This window comes from Schistocerca serialis, chromosome 9, assembly GCF_023864345.2.
Source record: "Schistocerca serialis cubense isolate TAMUIC-IGC-003099 chromosome 9, iqSchSeri2.2, whole genome shotgun sequence".
NCBI classification, from domain to species: domain Eukaryota; kingdom Metazoa; phylum Arthropoda; class Insecta; order Orthoptera; family Acrididae; genus Schistocerca; species Schistocerca serialis.
The window spans coordinates 352,987,315-353,012,120 of record NC_064646.1 but is presented as its reverse complement, the minus strand read 5'-3'; the positions used below and the strand labels follow the sequence as shown (position 1 = coordinate 353,012,120).

The following is a 24,806-nucleotide window of genomic DNA, read 5'->3' as shown; positions in this document are numbered from 1 at the left end:
GTGACTGTGCTGCATAATAAATTATTTTCAGAACACAAGAATTGCTGTATCAGCCAAGATTTGGTTCCAAGTGATTTCAACCTCTTCATGCAGCAGGTGAAAAAGTGGCTTGCCTTCTAACACTGACTCCTTCTAAGAACCTCCAGATATTGTCATGAGCTGGCTATAATCTTAGGTGGAAATATTTGTGAAATAGTTGTGTTGTTGTTGATGCTGTTGTGGTCTTCAGTCCAAAGGCTGGTTTGATTCAACTCTCCATCTTTACCTCTGAATAGCTGTTGCATCTTACATCCTTATGAATCTGCTTACTGTATTCCTTTCTGCATCTCCCTCTATCACTTTCATCCCCCATACTTCCCTCCAATAGTAAATTATGGTCCCTTAATGTCTCAAAACATGTCCCATCAACTAATCCCTTTTTACGTAAAGCCGTGCCACAAATTTGTCGCCCCAATTTTATTCAATATCTCCTCCCTAATTACATAACCTACCCCTCTCATCATCAGCATTCTTCTGTAGCACCACATTTCAAATGCCTCTATTCTCTCCTTGTCTAAACTGTTTATCGTCCATATTTCATTTCTATACATGGCTACACTCCAGACAAATACTTTCAGGAGAGACTTTCTAACATTTAAATTTATATTTGTGTTAACAACTTTCTCTATTTCAGAAATGCTTTTCTTGCCAGTGCCAGTTTACATTTGACATCCTCTCTCTTTCAGCCACAATCAGTTATTTTGCTGCTCAAATAGCAAAAATCATTTACTGCTTTTAGTGTCAAATTTCTTAATCAGTCTAATTCTCTGAGCATCACCTTTTCATTATGAAGAGAAGTAACTTGTAAGTGTAGCTTTGCACATGTTTCTAATAAATTTGTTGTAATTATCCCAATATTTTATTTAATGAAAGGTATTTTTCAATCAACTTATTTATATGGAGATCAAATGAGTCGGAAGCTATGTCTTCAAGCAGGCAGTTTACAGTATTAGTAGGCAGTTCATGGAGTATGCTGCTGCTGTCACAAGCCCAATGCAGCCTTTTTATAATACATCACATGATCACTAAAATGGTATCCTGAGGTACTGAATAAAAGAAATCTAGCCATGCCTGGCTAGTGTGTGGAATGTCAGATCCCTTCATCAGGCAGGTAGATTAGAAAATTTGAAAAGAGAAATGGATAGGTTAAAGTTAGATATAGTGGGAATTAGTGAAGTTCGATGGCAGGAGGAACAAGACTTTTGGTCATATATATATATATATATATATATATATATATATATATAGAGAGAGAGAGAGAGAGAGAGAGAGAGAGAGAGAGAGAGAGAGAGAGAGATGATGTGACTTACCAAATGAAAGTGCTGGCAGGTCGACAGACACACAAACAAACACAAACATACACACAAACACAAAATTCAAGCTTTCGCAACAAACTGTTGCCTCATCAGCAAAGAGGGAAGGAGAGGGAAAGACGAAAGGATGTGGGTTTTAAGGGAGAGGGTAAGGAGTCATTCCAATCCCGGGAGCGGAAAGACTTACCTTAGGGGGAAAAAAGGACAGGTATACACACTCGCGCGCGCACACACACACACACACACACACACACACACACACACATCCATCCACACATATACAGACATAAGCAGACATATTTAAACACAAAGAGTTTGGGCAGAGATGTCAGTCGAGGCAGAAGTGCAGAGGCAAAGATGATGTTGAATGACAGGTGAGGTATGAGTGGCGGCAACTTGAAATTAGCGGAGATTGAGGCCTGGTGGATAACGGGAAGAGAGGATATATTGAAGAGCAAGTTCCCATCTCCGGAGTTCGGATATGTTGGTGTTAGTGGGAAGTATCCAGATAACCCGGACGGTGTAACACTGTGCCAAGATGTGCTGGCCGTGCACCAAGGCATGTTTAGCCACAGGTTGATCCTCATTACCAACAAACACTGTCTGCCTGTGTCCATTCATGCGAATGGACAGTTTGTTGCTGGTCATTCCCACATAGAATGCGTCACAGTGTAGGCAGGTCAGTTGGTAGATCATGTGGGTGCTTTCACACGTGTCTCTGCGTTTGATCGTGTACACCTTCCGGGTTACAGGACTGGAGTAGGTGGTGGTGGGAGGGTGCATGGGACAGCTTTTACACCGGGGGCGGTTACAAGGGTAGGAGCCAGAGGGTAGGGAAGGTGGTTTGGGGATTTCATAGGGATGAACTAAGAGGTTACAAAGGTTAGGTGGACGGCGGAAAGACACTCTTGGTAGAGTGGGGAGGATTTCATGAAGGATGGATCTCATTTCAGGGCAGGATTTGAGGAAGTCGTATCCCTGCTGGAGAGCCACATTCAGAATCTGATCCAGTCCCGGAAAGTATCTTGTCACAAGTGGGGCACTTTTGTGGTTCTTCTGTGGGAGGTTCTGGGTTTGAGAGGATGAGGAAGTGGCTCTGGTTATTTGCTTCTGTACCAGGTCAGGAGGGTAGTTGCGGGATGCGAAAGCTGTTGTCAGGTTGTTGGTGTAATACTTCAGGGATTCCGGACTGGAGCAGATTCGTTTGCCACGAAGACCTAGGCTGTAGGGAAGGGACCGTTTGATGTGGAATGTGTGGCAGCTGTCGTAATGGAGGTACTGTTGCTTGTTGGTGGGTTTGATGTGGACGGACGTGTGAAGCTGGCCACTGGACAGGTGGAGGTCAACATCAGGGAAAGTGGCATTGGATTTGGAGTAGGACCAGGTGAATCTGATGGAACCAAAGGAGTTGAGGTTGGAGAGGAAATTCTGGAGTTCTTCTTCACTGTGAGTCCAGATCATGAAGATGTCATCAATAAATCTGTACCAAACTTTGGTTTGGCAGGCCTGGGTAACCAAGAAGGCTTCCTCTAAGCGACCCATGAATAGGTTGGCATACAAAGGGGCCATCCTGGTACCCATGGCTGTTCCCTTTAATTGTTGGTATGTCTGGCCTTCAAAAGTGAAGAAGTTGTGGGTCAGGATGAAGCTGGCTAAGGTAATGAGGAAAGAGGTTTTAGGTAGGGTGGCAGGTGATTGCCGTGAAAGGAAGTGCTCCATCGCAGTGAGGCCCTGGACGTGCGGGATATTTGTGTATAAGGAAATGGAATCAATGGTTACAAGGATGGTTTCTGGGGGTAACGGATTGGGAAAGGATTCCAGGCGTTCGAGAAAGTGGTTGGTGTCTTTGATGAAGGATGGGAGACTGCACGTAATGGGTTGAAGGTGTTGATCTACGTAGGCAGAGACACGTTCTGTGGGGGCTTGGTAACCAGCTACAATGGGGCGGCAGGGATGATTGGGTTTGTGAATTTTAGGAAGAAGGTAGAAGGTAGGGGTGCGGGGTGTTGGTGGGGTCAGGAGGTTGATGGAGTCAGGTGAAAGGTTTTGTAGGGGGCCTAAGGTTCTGAGGATTCCTTGAAGCTCCGCCTGGACATCAGGAATGGGATTACCTTGGCAAACTTTGTATGTGGTGTTGTCTGAAAGCTGACGCAGTCCCTCAGCCACATACTCCCGACGATCAAGAACCACGGTCGTGGAACCCTTGTCCGCCGGAAGAATGACGATGGACCAGTCAGCCTTCAGATCACGGATAGCCTGGGCTTCAGCAGTGGTGATGTTGGGAGTAGGATTAAGGTTTTTTAAGAAGGATTGAGAGGCAAGGCTGGAAGTCAGAAATTCCTGGAAGGTTTGGAGAGGGTGATTTTGAGGAAGAGGAGGTGGGTCCCGCTGTGACGGAGGACGGAACTGTTCCAAGCAGGGTTCAATTTGGATAGTGTCTTGGGGAGTTGGATCATTAGGGGTAGGATTAGGATCATTTTTCTTCGTGGCAAAGTGATACTTCCAGCAGAGAGTACGAGTGTAGGACAGTAAATCTTCGACAAGGGTTGTTTGGTTGAATCTGGGAGTGGGGCTGAAGGTGAGACCTTTGGATAGGACAGAGGTTTCGGATTGGGAGAGAGGTTTGGAGGAAAGGTTAACTACTGAGTTAGGGTGTTGTGGTGCCAGATTGTGTTGATTGGAATTTTGAGGTTTTGGAGGGAGTGGAGCTGGAAGTGGGAGACTGAGTAGATGGGAGAGACTGGGTTTGTGTGCAATGAGAGGTGGTTGAGGTTTGCTGGAAAGGTTGTGAAGGGTGAGTGAGTTGCCTTTCCGGAGATGGGAAACCAGGAGATTGGATAGTTTTTTGAGGTGAAGGGTGGCATACTGTTCTAATTTGCGGTTGGCCTGTAGGAGGATGCTCTGAATAGCCGGTGTGGATGTGGGAGAGGAAAGATTGAGGACTTTTATTAAGGATAGGAGTTGACGGGTGTGTTCATTGGCTGAGTTGATGTGTAGGTGAAGGATTAGGTGGGTGAGGGCAATGGATTGTTCAGTTTGGAACTGGTATAGGGACTGATGGAAAGAAGGGTTGCAGCCAGAGATGGGAACTTTAAGTGTGAGGCCTTTGGGGACTATGCCAAATGTCAGACAAGCCTGAGAAAATAAAATATGCGAGCGTAATCTTGCTAGGGTGAAGGCATGTTTGCAGAGGGAATATAAATAAAACTTAATGGGGTCGTTGTGGGGGTGTTGTGAGGGTGACATGGCATTAGAAGGTGGAAAGTGTAACATGAAGTTGAAATGAAAATGAAAGATAAAAATATATGGGGACAGATAAGGGTGAACTGGAAAGTAACTGGAGATCTGGTATGAAAAAAGGCGAAAAACTGTCGGTTAAGTTGATGCTGTGGTGAACTTGGGTTGGTAGACAGCGATGTGCATGAAGGTTAGGTGGTTGTGTTGCCGCTAGAACACGTTAAAGGACGGATAAATTCAGGAAAATTTCGAAAAAACGTGTAAATGTATTAAAAGGAGTGGTGTTGTGGTGAAAGATTACCAGAATGGGGCTAACAATTGTCTGACGAAGAAATAATGACATTAAAACCTGTGGGGAGCGGCTAAAAATGATCAGTGATGTGCAAAAAACGGAAGTGGAAATAAAGTGAAAGTTATCAGAACTAGCCGAAATGGTTGTTTAATACGTGAAAGCAGCTGTTATTGAACTAGAAACGGTGGATTTTGTAGCAGCGGTAAGGTTGAAAGCGGAAAATAAAATTTTTTTGGTTATGGTTTGGAAGTGGGTTACGTATTATTGAGTATATATTACGGTAAAAAGGGGAAGGTGAATACAAAGTGAGACTACTGGTAAAAACAGAAAGAGAAAATAAGACGACAGGAAAGATTTCGAAATGCAACAGCGACAATAACAAACGTAATTGTTGGGTTCAAATTAATGATATGGTTATAATAGAGGGAATCATTCCACGTAGGAAAAATATATCTAAAAACAAAGATGATGTGACTTACCAAATGAAAGTGCTGGCAGGTCGACAGACACACAAACAAACACACATACAAAATTCAAGCTTTCGCAACAAACTGTTGCCTCATCAGGAAAGAGGGAAGGAGAGGGAAAGACGAAAGGATGTGGGTTTTAAGGGAGAGGGTAAGGAGTCATTCCAATCCCGGGAGCGGAAAGACTTACCTTAGGGGGAAAAAAGGACAGGTATACACTCGCGCGCGCGCGCGCGCACACACACACACACACACACACACACACACACACACACACACACACACACACACACATCCATCCACACATATACAGACATAAGCAGACATATTTAAACACAAAGAGTTTGGGCAGAGATGTCAGTCGAGGCAGAAGTGCAGAGGCAAAGATGATGTTGAATGACAGGTGAGGTATGAGTGACGGCAACTTGAAATTAGCGGAGATTGAGGCCTGGTGGATAACGGGAAGAGAGGATATATTGAAGAGCAAGTTCCCATCTCCGGAGTTCGGATAGGTTGGTGTTAGTGGGAAGTATCCAGATAACCCGGACGGTGTAACACTGTGCCAAGATGTGCTGGCCGTGCACCAAGGCATGTTTAGCCACAGGGTGATCCTCATTACCAACAAACACTGTCTGCCTGTGTCCATTCATGCGAATGGACAGTTTGTTGCTGGTCATTCCCACATAGAATGCGTCACAGTGTAGGCAGGTCAGTTGGTAGATCATGTGGGTGCTTTCACACGTGTCTCTGCGTTTGATCGTGTACACCTTCCGGGTTACAGGACTGGAGTAGGTGGTGGTGGGAGGGTGCATGGGACAGGTTTTACACCGGGGGTGGTTACAAGGGTAGGAGCCTTGTAAGTTGATACGAACAGCATAGTGAACACATTATTGTACCCAAGAGAGACACGAAGCCCACACCTGCCAAAGTAGTACAAGTTTATATGCAACTAGCACCTCAGATGATGAATAATGAAGTGATTGAAGAAATGTATGATGCGATGAAAGAAATTATTTAGATAGTGAAGGGAGACAAAAATTTAATGGTCATGGGGAACTGGAATTCAATAGTAGGAAAAGGAAGAGAAGAAAAAGTAGTAGGTGAATAAGGAAGGGGGAAAGGAATGAAACAGAAAGTTGCCTGGTAGACTTCTGCACAGAGCATAATTTAATCATAGCTAACACTTGGTTCAAGAATCATAAAAGGAGGTTGTATACATGGAAGGAGACTGGAGATACTGGAAGGTCTCAGATAGATTATATAATGGTAAGACAGAGATTCAGGAGCCAGGTTTTAAATTGTAAGACATTTCCAGGGGCAGATGTGGACTCTGACCACAATCTATTGGTTATGAACTGTAGATTAAAACTGAAGAAACTGCAAAAAGGTGGGAATTTGAAGACATGGGACCTGGATCAACTGAAAGAACCAGAGGTTTGTAGAGAGCTTCATGGATAGCATTAGGGAATGATTGACAAGAATAGGGAAAGAAATACAGTAGAAGAAGAATGGGTAACTCTGAGAGATGAAATAGTGAAGATAGCAGAGGATCAAGTAAGTAAAAAGATGAGGGCTAATAGAAATACTTGGATAACAAAAGAAATATTGAATTTAATTGATGAAAGGAGAAAACATAAAAACGCAGTAAATGAAGCAGGCAAAAAGGAATATAATCAACCCAAAAATGAGATCGACAGGAAGTGCAAAATGGCTAAGCAGGGAGGACAAATGTAGAAAATATGTCTGCTTGTGTCTGTATGTGTGGATGGATATGTGCGTGTGTGCGAGTGTATACCTGTCCTTTTTTCCCCCTAAGGTAAGTCTTTCCGCTCCCGGGATTGGAATGACTCCTTACCCTCTCCCTTAAAACCCACTTCCTTTCGTCTTCCCCTCTCCTTCCCTCTTTCCTGATGAGGCAACAGTTTGTTGCGAAAGCTTGAATTTTGTGTGTATGTTTGTGTTTGTTTGTGTATCTATCGACCTGCCAGCGCTTTCGTTCGGTAAGTCACCTCATCTTTGTTTTTATATATGATTTACAGGCATATATCACTAGGGGGTATGACATATGCCACCTACAGGAAAATTAAGGAGACATTTGGAGAAAAGAGAACCACCTGTGTGAATATCAAGAGCTCGATGGAAAACCAGTTCTAAGCAAAGAAGGAACAGCAGAAAGGTGCAAGGAGTATACAGAGGGTCTATACAATGGCAATGTACTTGAGGGCAATATTATGGAATTGGTAGAGGGCGTAGGTGAAGATGAAATGTGAGATATGATACTGTGTGAAGAATTTGACAGAGCACTAAAAGACATAAGTCAAAACAAGGCCCTGGGAGTAGACAACATTCCTTTAGAACTGTTGATAGCCTTGGAAGAGCCAGCCATGACAAAACTCTACCATCCGGTGAACAAGATGTATGAGACAGGCGAAATACCCTCCGACTTCAAGAAGAATATAGTACTTATAATCTGAAAGGAAGTAGGTGTTGACAGGTGCGAAAATTACCGAACTATCAGTTTAATTAGTCACGGCTGCAAAACACTAATGTGAATTCTTTACTGACGAATGGAAAAATGGTGGAAGCAGACCTCAGGGAAGATCAGTTTGGATTCTATAGAAATGTTGGAACACGCGACGCTCTACTGACCCTATAACTTTTCATAGAAGATAGATTAAGGAAAGGCAAACCTACTTTTCTAGCATTTGTAGACTTACAGAAAGCTTTTGACAATGTTGACTGGAATACTCTCTTTCAAATTCTGAAGATGACAGGGGTAAAATACAGGGAGCGAAAGGCTATTTACAATTTGTACAGAAACCAGATGGCAGTTATAAGAGTCGAGGGACATGAAAGGGAAGCAGTGGTTGGGAAGGAAGCGAGACAGGGTTGTAGCCTATTCCCGACGTTATTAAATCTGTATACTGAGCAAGCAGTAAAGGAGATAAAAGAAAAATTTGGAGCAGGAATTAAAATCCATGGTGAAGAAATAAAATCTTTGAGGTTTGCCGATGACATTGTAATTCTGTCAGAGACAGCAAAGGACCTGGAGGAGGTGTTGAATGGAATGGATAGTGTCTTAAAAGGCAGATATAAGATGAACATCAAGAAAAGCGAAACGAGGATGGAATGTAGTCAAACTAAATTAGGTGATGCTGAGGAAATTAGATTAGGAAATGAGACACTTAAAATAGTAAATGAGTTTAGCCATTTAGGGAGCAAAATAACTGATGATGGTCGAAGTAGAGAGGATATAAAATGTAGACTGGCTATGGCAAGGAAAGCATTTCTGAAGAAGATAAATTTGTTAACATTGAGTATAAATTTAGGTGACAGGAAGTTTTTTCTGAAAGTATTTGTATGGAGTGTAGCCATGTATGTATGTGAAACATGGACGATAAATAGTTTAGACAAGAAGAGAATAGAAACTTTCAAAATGTGGTGTTACAGAAGAATGCTAAAGATTAGATGGGTCGATCATGTAACTACTGAGGAGATACAGAATAAAATTGGGGAGAAGAAGAATTTGCAGCACAACTTGATTAGAAGAAGGGATCGGTTGGTAGGACACGTTCTGAGACATCAAGGGATCACCTATTTAGTATTGGAGGGAAGCGTGGAGGGTAAAAAACATAGAGGGAGACCAAGGGATGAATACACTAAGCAGATTCAGAAGGATGTAGGTTGCAGTAGTTACTTGGAGATGAAGAAGCTTGCACAGGAAAGAGTAGCAAGGAGAGCTGCTCTCAAACAATAACAGCCATGCCGTCCTTTCTGTAGCAGCTGGTGATCACACTGTAATGTGTCTATAGCACATTGTAGATATCATACTAAAATCATGTCATTTCTCTTTGAATTTGAGCTGTAAAATACCACAAAAATTATGCCTTTTCTCTTCAGATGCAAGCCGGCAACAAAATAAAACAGATAAATACATGTTATTTAGTGTTCTCTCAATGTAAAGTAACAAAATTGGCCAACTCTTAATGAAAACCTTGATTTCCAGCCAAGTGAATCATTCAATACCTCTACATGATGTATGCACAATGTACCAAATCTTAATGAGCACAATTTGTAATGTTTTTAACTGACTACATGAATGGAAACTGGTACATTAAGTACAGTTATGATGAATTACAAAGAAATTTTCATGAAATATAGTTTATATTAAAAATCATGTTCAGCAAATGTGATGATGATGATGATGATGATGATGATGATGATGATGATGATGAGGTCCCATACTCCGAGGAGCGTAGGGGACGATGTGGGACACAGCTGTACTAGGCAAGGTCCTAGTGGAGGTGGTTTGCCATTGCCTTCCTCTGACCATAATGAGAATGAATGATGATGATGATGATGATGACGACACAAACAACACCCAGCCATCTCGAGGTAGCAAAAATCCCTGACCCCCCGGGAATCGAACCCGGGACCCCGTGCACAGGAAGCAAGAAAGCTACCACAAGACCACGAGCTGCAGACTCAGCAAATGTTAACAAATACTAAAACTAACCTTTATAAATTTGATGCAGGAAATGCTAATTGTTATTACAAATCTGCAAAATACATAAACCTGTAATATGTTAGCAACCAAATCCAACCTGTAATTAGAAAGCTTATTACGTTTTGTGGACCAAGTATTCTTGTGGAATTGCATTTCTGTGTTTTGAAAATGTCAGCCATATTATTTAGACTTGTTTATTATTCTGAGATGATTGTAATGATTTCTAAACTCAAACTATGTAACTTTTTCTGGAAAATTTTGCAACCTTTAATTGAAAACTTCTAAATTGTTGTGTTAAACAATGTAAATATTCATGCTTCCATTACTGAAAGGTTTACATGGAACAGCACCAACAGCCACGGGGGCTCAGTTTTGTCATAGATTTTGTGAGGTTCAGTGTTACTAAAGATTTTGTCGGGCTCAATGTGACATCAATTATAGTGTGAATAAATAGGTTGTAAAGCAAATTAACTGTTTCGGCTGCATCATTTCAATAGAGTTGATTAACAAAACACAAACTGCCTGACAGTGAATTTAGGATCTAATTTCAGGAGCAGTTATCTGCAGCAAAGGGATGCATCTAATCTTCAAAAATCGGTAATTAAAATCTGAATATTTACCTTTGTAGTCCAACAAAGTGGTTACATTACATCCGCAATAACTAGGAACCAGTGTCGAGTGTTGAAATGATGGTCAGCCACACTACGATCAACTCTCAGAAGGGCACAGCTGCCCATTTTCAACTGTGCATGCCCTAATGTGATGTCATCCCTGCTGGCTCTGAGGGTGCCACATTGCTCACAGATTTAGGTCAGTATTTTTCTTTGAAAGTGTGTCTCAAGTATTGTGCAAGCAACATGGAAAATTATGTAGAGGCCCTTTTCCAGTATATCTTTGGAGGAGAAAGTGGAAGTTAAGGAGTTACACAGATTTACCCCAAATTTAAATCTAGCAAGATGAGAGCATGGGACAGGATCACCAGTCTGGCTCAAACTATGTGAGTAGGAGGAGGTAGATGACCCTTTCAAGTTCCTAGCATATTTTGCCTGAGTACACCATAGGAAAAGGTCAAATGCTCTCTAAAGATTTACAAATACAGCATGAAGGATTTTTTTTTTTTTTTTTTTTTTTTTTTTTTTTTTTTTTTGCAGTACTTCATATATTGGTGCCATGGCACAATGGTTAAGCATTCTGACTGGCTGTTTGTCAGCTCAGATTCAAACCCCGCTGCTACAATATGATTCTTTCATTTCTCGCAATGTTAAACTATTAATTATAAAATTTGAATATATTTAAACAGCTAAGTTTATATACATAAAATTAATATTATCAATATAGTTATGTTTACTACCCTTGTAAGTCAAAAGGCAAGTAGAGAAGGAAATTTAGTATGAAAACATGCAGCGATTCAAGAATTTCGGTGTAAATTCTAGAACCACTCAGCCCTCAACAGTCTTGAACACACGATATTTTAGAAGTGAGTGTGGTATGATAGAATTCTACCTACTGCGCGTCATATGTTTGTGTATGTGCAGGTTTGAAATTCAGTAGCGAGAAGAATGTAGACATAGTGGTCAAACGGCAAAGACAAGTACTTGTCAGCGATCCATGCAAGTTTTAGTGAAAGTGAACAGAAGCACCATGGAGCTTCTATGTTATTCTGTGCTAATTGTGTCAGTAACCGTTGTTATAATAATGAGAACAGTTGAGAAGGTACTCTTGAAAAAAAACTTTTGTCTTAGCTTTGTTCAAGGGATGACATGTATTATGGTTCATGTTGAGACTGGACATGGTGTTTAAGCCATCTTCCTCTTATATGTAAATTAGTTTGTTTCTGACGGTTGGAGACACGAGAGGCTTACTAAACAGTATATATTTATGTGAAGAATGGGATTTGTAAAATGTCTTAAGTTCAAATATACGTTGTTAGATGAAGCAAATGAAACTTTGTAGAGAGTTTGCAGCAGCAGGCTATCCAGCAAGGAAGCATCTCAAGTAAGTCATCTCATAAAAGAAGTGGAAAATTGGGTATCTACTTCACACTTAAATTGTCGTCCAAAGCCGTTAGAAGCATACAAAAAGGGTAGGACCTGTGGATGTAATGTTGACAATGCACTTTTCTGCTTTCTATGTTTGTTGGGAGGAGGGGCAGCAGCCTTTTCAGTAGTTGCAGGGGCAACAGTCTGGATGATTGACTGATCTGGCCCTGTAACGCTAACCAAAACGGCCTTGCTGTTTTGGTACTGCGAACGGCTGAAAGCAAGGGGAAACTACAGCCGTAATTTTTCCCAAGGGCATGCAGCTTTACTGTATGATTAAATGATGATGGCGTCCTCTTGGGTAAAATATTCCGGAGGTAAAATAGTCCCCCATTCGGATCTCCGGGCAGGGACTCCTCAAGAGGACATTGTTATCAGGAGAAAGAAAACTGGTGTTCTACAGATTGGAGCATGGAATGTTAGATCCCTTAGTCGGGCAGGTAGGTTAGAAAATTTAAAAAGGGAAATGGATAGGTTAAAGTTAGATATAGTGGGACTTAGTGAAGTTCGGTGGCAGGAAGAACAAGACTTCTGGTCAGGTGAATACAGGGTTATAAATACAAAATCAAATAGGGGTACTGCAGGAATAGGTTTAATAATGAATAAAAAAATAGGAGTGCGGGTAAGCTACTACAAACAGCATAGTGAATGCATTATTGTGGCCAAGATAGACACAAAGCCCATGCCTACTACAGTAGTACAAGTTTATATGTCAACTAGCTCTGCAGATGATGAAGTAGTTAATGAAATGTATGACAAGATAAAAGAAATTATTCAGATATTGAAGGGAGATGAAAATTTAATACTCATGGGCGACTGGAATTCGACAGTAGGAAAAGGAAGAGAAGGAAACGTAGTAGGTGAATACGGATTGGGGCTAAGAAATGAAAGAGGAAACCGCCTGGTAGAATTTTGCACAGAGCATAACTTGATCATAGCTAACACTTGGTACAAGAATTATGAAAGAAGGTTGTATACATGGAAGAACCCTGGAGACACTAAAAGCTTTCAGATAGATTATATAATGGTAAGACAGAGATTTAGGAACCAGATTTTAAATTGTAAGACATTTCCAGGGGCAGATGTGGACTCTGACCACAATCTATTGGTTATGAACTGTAGATTAAAACTGAAGAAACTGCAAAAAGGTGGGAATTTAAGGAGATGGGACCTGGATAAACTGAATGAACCAGAGGTTGTGCAGAGTTTCTGGGAGAGCATAAGGGAACAATTGAAAGGAATGGGGAAAAGAAATACAGTAGAAGAAGAGTGGGTAGCTTTGAGGGATGAAATAGTGAAGGCAGCAGAGGATCAAGTAGGTAAAAAGACGAGGGCTAGTAGAAATCCTTGGGTAACAGAAGAGAGATTGAATTTAATTGATGAAAGGAGAAAATACAAAAATGCAGCAAGTGAAGCAGGCAAAAAGGAATACAAACGTCTCAAAAATGAGATCGACAGGAAGTGCAAAATGACTAAGCAGGGATGGCTAGAGGACAAATGTAAGGATGGAGAGGCTTATCTCATGAGGGGTAAGACAGATACCGCCTACAGGAAAATTAAAGAGACCTTTGGAGAAAAGAGAACCACTTGCATGAATATCAAGAGTTTTGATGGTAACCCAGTTCTAAGCAAAGAAGGGAAAGCAGAAAGGTGGAAGGAGTATACAGAGGGTCTATACAATGGCAATGTACTTGAGGACAATAATATGGAAGTGGAAGAGGAGGTAGATGAAGATGAAATGGGAGATATGATACTGCGTGAAGAGTTTGACAGAGCACTGAAAGACCGAAGTCGAAACAAGGCCCCGGGAGTACACAACATTCCATTAGAACTACTGAGGGCCTTGGGAGAGCCAGTCCTGACAAAACTCTACCATCTGGTGAGCAAGATGTATGAGCCAGGCGAAATACCCTCAGACTTCAAGAAGAATATAATTCCAATCCCAAAGAAAGCAGGTGTTGACAGATGTGAAAATTACCGAACTATCAGTTTAATTAATCACGGCTGCAAAACACTAATGTGAAATCTTTACTGACGAATGGAAAAATGGTGGAAGCAGACCTCGGGGAAGATCAGTTTGGATTCCGTAGAAATGCTGGAACACGTGAGGAAATACTGACCCTATGACTTATCTTAGAAGAAAGATTAAGAAAAGGCAAACCTGTGTTTCTAGCATTTGTAGACTTGAGAAAGCTTTTGACAATGTTGACTGGAATACTCTCTTTCAAATTCTGAAGATGACAGGGGTAAAATACAGGGAGCGAAAGGCTATTTACAATTTGTACAGAAACCAGATGGCAGTTATAAGAGTCGAGGGACATGAAAGGGAAGCAGTGGTTGGGAAGGAAGTGTAGCCTATTCCCGACGGTATTAAATCTGTATACTGAGCAAGCAGTAAAGGAGACAAAAGAAAAATTTGGAGCAGGAATTAAAATTCATGGTGAAGAAATAAAAACTTTGAGGTATGCCGATGACATTGTAATTCTGTCAGAGACAGCAAAGGACCTGGAAGAGCTGTTGAATGGAACGGATAGTGTCTTGAATGGCGGATATAAGATGAACATCAAGAAAAGCAAAATGAGGATGGAATGTAGTCAAACTAAATCAGGTGATGCTGAGGAAATTAGATTAGGAAATGACACACTTACAATAGTAAACGAGTTTAGCTATTTAGGGAGCAAAATAACTGATGATGGTCGAAGTAGAGAGGATATAAAATGTAGACTGGCAATGGCAAGGAAAGCGTTTCTGAAGAAGATAAATTTGTTAACATCGAGTATTGATTTAAGTGTCAGGAAGTTGTTTCTGAAAGTATTTGTATGGAGTGTAGCCATGTATGGAAGTGAAACATGGACGATAAATAGTTTAGACAAGAAGAGAATAGAAGCTTTCGAAATGTGGTGCTACAGAAGAATGCTGAAGATTAGATGGGTAGATCACATAACTAATGAGGAGGTATTGAATAGAATTGGGGAGAAGATGAGTATGTGGCACAACTTGACTAGAAGAAGGGATCGGTTGGTAGGACATGTTCTGAGGCATCAAGGGATCACCAATTTAGTACTGGAGGGTAGCATGGTGGGTAAAAATCGTAGATGGAGACCAAGAGATGAATACACGAAGCAGATTCAGAAGGATGTAGGCTGCAGTAGATACTGGGAGATGATGAGGCTTGCACAGGATAGAGTAGCATGGAGAGCTGCATCAAACCAGTCTCAGGACTGAGGACCACAACAATAACAACATGTTTTTTACTTGGGAACAGTGATGTGAGGGGTACAGCAGGAGTGCCAGAGGTAGGATACATTAATAGAAAGATTTAGTGGCAACATAACACAATGCACTTGATCTTAGTGCATTGGTTAAAGCTAACAATATTAAGTCGCACCTATCATGACAACATAATGAAACACAATCTGTTTATTTTTGTAATGCTGTAGCACATTGGTAAAATATTGCACGAGCTGCCACTGCTTCCTCTTCCAGTACTTGAGCAACCTGCTAAGTTTTTGATGCATTCAATTCAAGTAAATGATATTTGGATTGCAGGCATGCTTTCTGTAAATTTTTAGAGCTTTTATTCTTTTTGGAAATGCTACTGCACATTTGGCATCAACAAATCCAGTACTGTAGCAATTTTTGGTCTGAATGATTTGGTTTGCAGAACTGATACTACCACAACTTCTCTAACGCTGCCCCATACAGTACGCACACATCCTCTGTAAAGCATCAGCTGCTTCTGTGTTTTACACTTAGAATTTGAACATATTCATCCTGATATGTTTTCCAGATGTTCCATCTATTAACAGGGTGAATAACATCCAAGTACACTATATTACTGTAGTTAATAACAACTTACAGGTGATCTGATCAGAGATATCCATGTGCCACCATCCAAGCGACACTTGCTTCCTGGTTAGGTCCAGAAATCTTAATATGTGAACTACTGGTGAGAGGAACTGTTCTTTTCATCTACGATTTTAGTAATAGTTCACATAACTTGACTTCTCCCATCTCTGCAGTCCACAGAGTGATGAACATTACAATTTGGTAGCATTATTTTAGGATCTATTACTGCATTGTTAGTGCACTCAGCTGGTCCGCCATTGTAGCTGTCCCCTGCAATGCGCATTTGGTAAGAGCATTGACAATACCACTTGCTGTATACTAAATCATCCCTACAGCCGGCAGTGGCTAACCTGTGATCCTACAAGTGAGTAGTGTACATTCCATGTTACATTAAAAATGCAGCATGTCCCTACTCATATCTTGGTATGAATTTTGTTGTACACTGAGAATATGACATGCTCACTTCTTTTTAGCCGTGTCTCTGAAATATGTAGCACCTGTGGGCACCAACTACACATGACACTTGATAACAGAGGTAGGGAAACACAGTCATCACCATTTTGATAAAAGGAACATGTAATATTACACTGTGGCATCATCACAACTCAATAATAATTTTATTTTAATGTCTTTTACACTGTGACTTCATTATACCTACCATCATTCAGGAAGTCTTCAAAAATTCTCAGGCCCTGTATAAGCTCTTGAATATGCTGCTGCTTTACAAGTGGTTTACCCTTATGGACAATTATGTATGGCCTGAAATGTGGAAGATTAATCCAGTATATAGCATGTTTAGCACTATTTTCAGCAAATAACTCACATAAAAATAAATAAATTAAAACTTACCTACAAAGACGCCCACCATCAGAACTGATATAAATACACCGATGGTTATGCATAGGGTATATTGAAATGAATCCGCTTATTAAGCCTCGTCTTCGTAACAACCTGAATACTCTTATAAGTCGGCTGTAATCTCGTATTATCCCTAAGATGTTACCTGTGGTAGTGCAAAAAATAAATAAAAGACTGTTAAGCTAAATGGTTCTCAATTTTAAATCTGCTAAAAAGGTTTAAAAAATTAATGAACTAGTAACTGTCAACATTATACATCCACGAAACAAGCAGTGATGAAGAACACTGAACTATGGTAAAATTAAACTTTAAATTCACATATTTACAGTAAAGAAGTGTTGGTAGGGACATGAAAATTTCATAAGAATGATAGTGTGAAATTAGCAGTTTATAATGAAATATCGCAAATTCAACAAATTTTATGAGATGTCACAAAAATTGTAATTTTGCTGTGCAAAAATGTTGTAAATCAGAGGATAGCAGTTTACTAATATTTGTAACTTATAGTTACTGAGTGTTAACACTGCTTTTTGACTTTTGATCTCCTCAAGGCTGAGGTTCGTTTATAATCTTCATTTCCCAGAAGCTATGATGTGAAAATTAAAAAAAAAGCACCAATATTAGCACAGAATTTGGCATAAAACCCAGCAAGTTCTGCAGAAAGATCCCTATTTTGGCAAAAAAAAACCACTCAATTTGACAAAAAACACTCAATTTGGCAAAAGAAACAACACCAAATTTGGCAAAATAAGCGATATCAAATTTGGCAAACTGAACTGCATCGAGCTTTCCTGCATTGGTTATCTACAGTTGATAAATATTTGGAAAAAAATATTTTTTGTGCCAAAAGCTATATAATTTTATTTATCCTCTACTGGTTTCAGTACTGGCTACCATCTTCATAAGAGAAGATAATGTACATCAATTGGTCAAAAATATAGCTCTGTCAAATAAAGCAACAGCAAGTGTAATAATGTGTGACAAACTGTCACAATAACTGTTTCACTGAATTTCCACTGTAGTATTTACACAATCGAAGTGTGATAACATGTAGGCACTTAATTTTAACATCAAATAATCAACACAAGTTCAGTCAGAATCACAAATTTTGTGAAAGGTAACACCAAATTTGGCAAAAAATAACACCAAATTTGGCAAAAAATAACACCAAATTTGGCAAAAAATAACACCAAATTTACCAAAAAAAATTACACTTTATTTGACAATAACAACTATGGTTTTGGCAGAAAATGGTGCCAATGGTGGCAAAAAATAGACGAAATCTGGCAAATTTGACAAAAATATAAACTAATTTGCAAAAATAATGAATCTGGCAACAAACAACACCAATTTTGGCAAAAATAATAGCAAATTGGGCCCTAGTAGTTTGGTTTTACACAAATACTGCAGATTTAAAGAGAAAGAGGATGTGAAAGCAAGGAGAAGAAGGAAAATTGATGTTTTAACACATCAATGTCAGAGTCATTGAAGACAGAGCACAACAACTGGTCTGCGAACTGACGAGCATATTCTCTCTATCCAGTTACATCACAAACAGCAACTACAAACTGCTTCACAATGTCATTCAAGCCCTTACACAGTGAACCTTTTACACCAGTGATGATGTAGTGCTCAGACACGCCCAGGAATCACTTCCTTTCCACTGAATGTATTATACTATATGGAATACCGAATTTAGTAAGTAAGGTAAGTAATGCAAGAAACTAACATGAGCAGAATCTACATAAAACACTCTATGCCACCTGCCATTTAGTAAATGTGAGACTCCTCAACAAGCTCCAGTGCTAGGTCCTATAAGAGAGGTGGTGTGCATCACTGTTCCAATTCTGTGAGTGTATTTTCCTAGAAGAGTTGGACAACATATTTCTTCCTGTCGCATATGTTTCACAAAACGACAATGATGATAAAATCAGAGCTCAGGCAGGTTTATCAAGGTGTTCTCAAACACCGTTCTCAAATGGGACAGGGAAGGGTGAAATGATAGTAGTAACAGATGTACCCTCCACCATGTATCATAATATGTCTTGTGAAGTATAATGTAAATATAGACACAAAAGTTGAAAAGCAGAAAAGAGAGGAAAAGAAGGTTAAAATGAGTGTAAGGACAGGTAGCAGAATGGCAGACACCCAAACAGAAACAGTACTTCCTTATACTGGTGAATAGCGTGAATACTTCAAAATTTTGTATTTCAATCTCCACTTTCCAGTTTTGAAAGTACTGTTGTAGACAGTTATACTTTTCTTACAAAAAAAAGGTACAAGCATGCCACACAGTTCCTCTTCTGTTTCATCTTACAAAACTTTGTTTTCTTCCCAATAATGCAACAGTACCTAATTCAAAACCAATTTAATGCCTGTGACAAGGTGAAAAGTGGCATTCAGCAACTAAATTTCAAGGTATTGACAGATATCTCAGGTACTGTGACAGATATCTCAGATGAAGGACATTATGAAGACATACATAAGTCACTGAAAAAAATCTATGTCGAGAAAGTGTTACAAAACATCACAAATTTCTACTTTCACATCAAAAAGCTTGTAGTTTCATGAGGTATTAAAAAAACTAATTAACTCTGCTCTGTTCCACTAGTTGTTCACATTTTACTTGCAAATAAGCTAGTTAATTTGGAAACAATTACTCACCATTAAGAAATACCATGTAGACATCACAACTGTTAATTTCCTCTCCACCAAGCAAATTAACATCTTCCACTCCCATATTAAATGCTAGCCGAATTATAGGACCTTCTTCTACTTCTGTTGTAATATGAGCCATTAACGCCAAATTCTTAACTAATCCACAAGCCTGGAAAACATAAATGGAGTTAATGGAATTGACATGTTTAGTGGAGACATACACACAATTAATGTACACATTAATATGTATGCTACCTGTCTATACACCAATACCACCGCATAGCACAACAATGAAACATTGACCAGCACTACTATTTGACACTGCTCTGTGCACACTTTGACAACAACTATTCACAGTATAATGTGTATGAAATCACTATTCATCTGAATCAGTGCTTTAATCTGACACTTCCTTTTTTTTTGTAAAAGTTTAATGTAGGTTGCCCTTTTTGAAACTATGTTACTTCATTCACAGATATGATGACTCTTTCATTCTGGCGTCTTCTAAAAGCAAAAAGTCAGAATAAGTTTCCTCAGTTAGCTTGCTAACAATGATGTACAGATCTGGGCAACAAAAGCATCAAAGTTTCCACCTACTTGGCATTTATTTATATTGTTCATAATATTGCAGGAATTGCTGCTTAATAACAATTTACCCATATGTCAACAGACTATTTACTGTGCGCTTTGCTTCTACAGACTTGAACCCATAAGCGCTCAGCATTTTTCCCTTATGGCGTAATTTTGCACACCATCAATTTACTAAATTTCAACAATTTTGCTTGGATATTCAGTCACCTTTTCTGTCAGGCAATGTCGCTCCTTTTCATTCTTAATAAATTTAAAGTTCACTTTGCTGGGTAACATATCAAAATTTGTGTGTGTTTTTATGAATTAGATACCACATGACAACATTCTCCAGAATAAATTAAAATTAAGTAAAATACTGGATTTTTGGTAAAAAGATAGGCACTACTAATGTGTTTTATGAAGTGACAAAATTTTATAAGCCCAAAGGTTTCACACTAAGTGTTAGTATCATTAATAACATGACTTATTGATATTTTATACACTGAAGACCCAAAGAAACTGGTATAGGCATGTGTATTCAAATACAGAGATATGTAAACAAACAGAATATGGTGCTATGATCAGCAGCACCTATATAAGACAATGAGTGTCTGGCACAGTTGTTAGATCGGTTATGGCAGCTTATCAAGATTTAAGTGAGTTTGAATGTGGTGTTATAGTCAGTGAACAAGTGATGGGAAACAGTATCTCCAAGATAGCGATGAAGTAGGGATTTTCCCATATGACCATTTCATAAGTGTACCGTGAATATCAGTAATCCAGTAAAACATCAAATCTCCAACATCACTGCGGCCGGAAAAAGATCGTGTAAGAACGGGACCAAAGACAACTGAAGAGAATCGTTCAACATGAGGAAAGTGCAACCCTTCCGCAAATTGCTGCGGATTTCAATGCTGCGCCATAATGAGTGTCGGCATGCGAACCATTCAACAAAATATAATCGAAATGGACTTTCAGAGCCGAAGGCCCACTCATGTATCCTTGATGGCTGCACAACAAAAAGCTTTACACCTCACCTGGGCCCACCAACAGTGACATTGGACTGCTGATGACTGGAAACACGTTGCATCAGCGGACAAGTCTCATTTCAAACTGTATCGAGCAAATTGATGTGTACGGGTATGGAGACAACTTCATGAATCCAAGAACCCTGCGTGTCAACAGGGGTCCATTCAAGCTGATGGAGGCTCTGTAATGGTGTGAGGCATGTGCAGTTGGAGTGATGTGGGACCCTTGATACGTCTAGATACGGCTCTGACAGGTGGCAGATATGTACATAAGCAACCTGTCTGATCACCAACATCCCTTCATGGCCATTGTGCATTCCGAAGGACTTGGGCAATTCCAGCATGACAATGTGACACCCTACACATCCAGAACTGCTACAGAGTGGCTCCAGGAGCACTCTTCTGAGTTTAAACACCTCTGCTGGCCACCAAACTCCCCAGACATGAACATTATTGAGCATATCTGGGATGCCAGGCAACGCACTGTCCAGGAGAGATGTCCACCTGCTCGTACTCTTACAGATTTATGGACAGCCCTGCAGGATTCATGGTGTCTATTCCCTACAGTACTACTTCAGACATTAGTTGAATCCATGCTACATCGTGTTGTGGCACTTCTGGGTGTTTGCGGGGGCCCAACACTATATTAGGCAGGTGCACCAGTTTCTTTGGCTCTTCAGTGTAACTATATGCTTAAAAAGTCATTTCTGGCCATTTATATTTTACAGTTTACACTTACAAATAATGTAAGAAGAGAAGTTTCACTGGATTAAATTAAACAATTGCAGTCTACAGCTGGTACTTCACTTCCATGAAGTAGAAAAAGAAATCATTCATACGAATAATAAATTTGAAGTCATTCAACACATGTATCACTATAAGATGCGAAATATTGCTAGTCACTATACAAATGACACGTTGAGCTACAGACAGGCACAACAAAAACAAAAAGAATATTACACACTGAGCTTTTTGGGGAAAGCGTTCTTCAGAAACCAAAGGAAAAAATACACACATTCACACAAGCAGGCACATCTTACAGACACACATGACCACTATCTCCAGCCACTCTTGCCAGACTGCAATTGCCACATTGAATGAAAATAGCAATCCAGAATGGACAATGAAGGGGGAGGGATAGCAGAGTATGGGTGGAGGGAGAGAAGAGTGCTGTTTGCTCCGCTGAATTGGTGCTTTTGTTCAGGCACATCTTACAGACACACATGACCACTATCTCCAGCCACTCTTGCCAGACTGCAATTGTCACATTGAATGAAAATAGCAATCCAGAATGGACAATGAAGGGGGAGGGATAGCAGAGTATGGGTGGAGGGAGAGAAGAGTGCTGTTTGCTCCGCTGAATTGGTGCTTTTGTTCAACGCAAGAGTTGCACTCTGACCATTAGCAGCTGAAGATAGCAGTTGTGTGTATGAGGTCTGCCTGCTTGTGTGAATGCTTATGCGTTTCATTTCTTCTGTGAAGAAGGCTTTGGCAAAAATTGGTGCATAACAGCCTTTTCATTGTGCCTGTCTGCAACACAACACGTCATCTTTACAATGAGTAGCAATCTATCCTTTTTATAGCATTTTTGATATTCCAACCTGGACATGCCATTGTTAACATGTGAAAGAGACTTTCTAAACCACAACTATAAATAAATTTGAAAACCATGTGTAATTTTATGAAAGGAATAACAAGTAATTACAGAACTAGTAACAATCTAACGCAGTCAACAGACTTTCTAAAACTGAACAAAAATGGTACAAAATAGTATTCAAAATAACAACTCGAGGAGGATATCTTCTCATTCTGCATATAACAGTGCTGCCTATTTGGTCACTTCAGTACTTAAATCCTTAAATACCTATTTACAGTGTACTACTATCCATTTTGCCAATCCATTTCTCTTCTTTTTTTTAGCAGCATTTTAGTAATGTTTGCATAATAAATCATTTATTACTGAAACACATTCAGACTGGCTGAATTATGCCCAAGTTACCATATTTTATGGATTATAAGATGCACTTGTTTCTCTGAAAAATTGCCTCCAAAATTCAGGTTCACTTTATACTCAAAATTCACATGAAAATGTCCAGCATTTGATTTAAAATTCTCACCAGTCTTAAAAACAGCCATATATTCAATGCTGTGGGAACTTATCTTTATCTGGCAACGTTGGATCCAACTGGTGGCAGCAGTGCACCTGTGCAACGAACATGAGTTGGGGGAATTCACAAGCTTGCTACCAGTCTCCCTCCTGCACCATCATCACAAACCCAGAACACCGTCTGGCTTATGATGCACCACTGCGATTTATGGTGCCACTGAACTTGAATTGAAAGTGATTTGGGTTATCAGTACAGTAATTTTGTTAGTAGCTACTTCCGTAATGGGGGAAAAAAAAAGGTATTCATATGATGTGAGCTATAAATTGAAAATAATACCATATGCAGGAACATGGAAACAGAGCAGCCGGGCAGGGTTTCGGCCCTCTACCAACAGAAAAAAACCATTCATGATTGGTGAGCTAGAAAAGGAGAACTGAAAAATATGAGGAAGACTAATTGTGCAACTAGGGGACTGAATGCAAAATGGCCAAAAATAGAGGATGATGTATAGAAATGCATTTAAGGATACTGTCAAAATGGCATTGGAATTAATACAAAAATGATTCAAATACATGCTCATAAGTTAGAACTACAGTAGAACTTAACAGACTTTAAAGGTAGAGTGGCTTGGTGCTACAGATTCATGAAGCGTCATGGACTTAGCAAGCAAACCAAAACCAAACATCTCAAAAAAGGCCACAAGAGTATAAAGGGAAAATATTATCCTTCCATCACTTTATTATTCACCATCAAAAGAAAACAAGTGTGGAAGAAAGCCAGATAGCGAATATGGACGAAATTACTCTGACATTTGATGCACCAAGTAACAGAAAAGTTGCCGTGAAAGGTGCTAAAACCATAACTATAAAAAAAGTGGACATTAAAAAATGCATGACACTGTAGTACTTTCATGTTGTGCCGATGGTACTAATCTTAATCCAATGATCATTTTCAAGTGCAAAACAATGCCAAAATGTTTTGAAATACCAGCAGGGGTGGTGTTCACATACATGACAAGGATTTGATGGATGAGGCTGGTATGAAATTATGGATTAACAGAGTGTGTGACAGATGGAAAAGACCTTTATTGAAGAAGAGTTCTCTCCTTATGCTAAATCAATTTAGTAGTTATCTGAAAAATTCTGTGAGAGAGAAATTGAGACAGGGAACTACAGAGCTTGCTGTTTTTCCATGAGGACTTATTTACAATAAAGGGAGCTTTAAAATGAACTACAATCAAACAAGTGGGTCAGTGAATAAAAAAGTAATGGTCCAGAGTGAGAGAAGACATATCGTTAAATCTTTCAAGAAATGTGGCATAAGTAAAACTCTTAATGGCAGTGAAGACTATCTTATATATGAAGAGGACAACGATAATGATTATGGTGATGATAAGGAGGAGAAGGAGGAGGAGGAGGAAGAAGAAGAAGAAGAAGAAGAAGAAGAAGAAGAAGAAGAAGAAGACATGTTATTTTTTAAGAAATTACTTAAAAATTAAGTTGTGTCTTTACAGCCTGTAGTATCTTATAGTCTGTAAAATACAGTTTGCATCTGTATAAGAAAGGAGCGAAGGAAATACCATCAAGGGTTTCTAAAGGGTTTCAGTACTGAGAAGGGCATTTACACATATAGCAAGAATGTACTTTATTCATTAGACAAGAAATTACAGACTACTGGTATATTCAGTGATCTGTCAAAGGTATTTTACCTTGTAAAATAAAATATATTTTTAGGTAAATTTAATATTATGTTCCAACAGAAAATGCCACAAAATGTTTCAAATCATTTGTCTCGGACAGGAAACAAAGGGTGTCAACAGGAGAGATTGCTGTTCTATGCAG

At 39.6% G+C, this 24,806-nt stretch overlaps 1 protein-coding gene across 1 annotated transcript in view; it reads right to left on the bottom strand.

Moving 5' to 3' along the window:
- The window catches only part of LOC126418465 (DNA-directed RNA polymerase III subunit RPC2), a 187,262-nt gene that overhangs the window by 51,628 nt on the left and 110,828 nt on the right, over positions 1-24,806 (bottom strand). The window contains exons 11-13 of the mRNA XM_050085233.1: positions 19,266-19,428; positions 16,593-16,746; positions 16,402-16,502 (exon numbers count right to left, since the gene is read on the bottom strand). Of these exons, the coding sequence (XP_049941190.1) occupies positions 16,402-16,502; positions 16,593-16,746; positions 19,266-19,428 (418 nt within the window). The remainder of the gene's footprint in view (positions 1-16,401; positions 16,503-16,592; positions 16,747-19,265; positions 19,429-24,806) is intronic.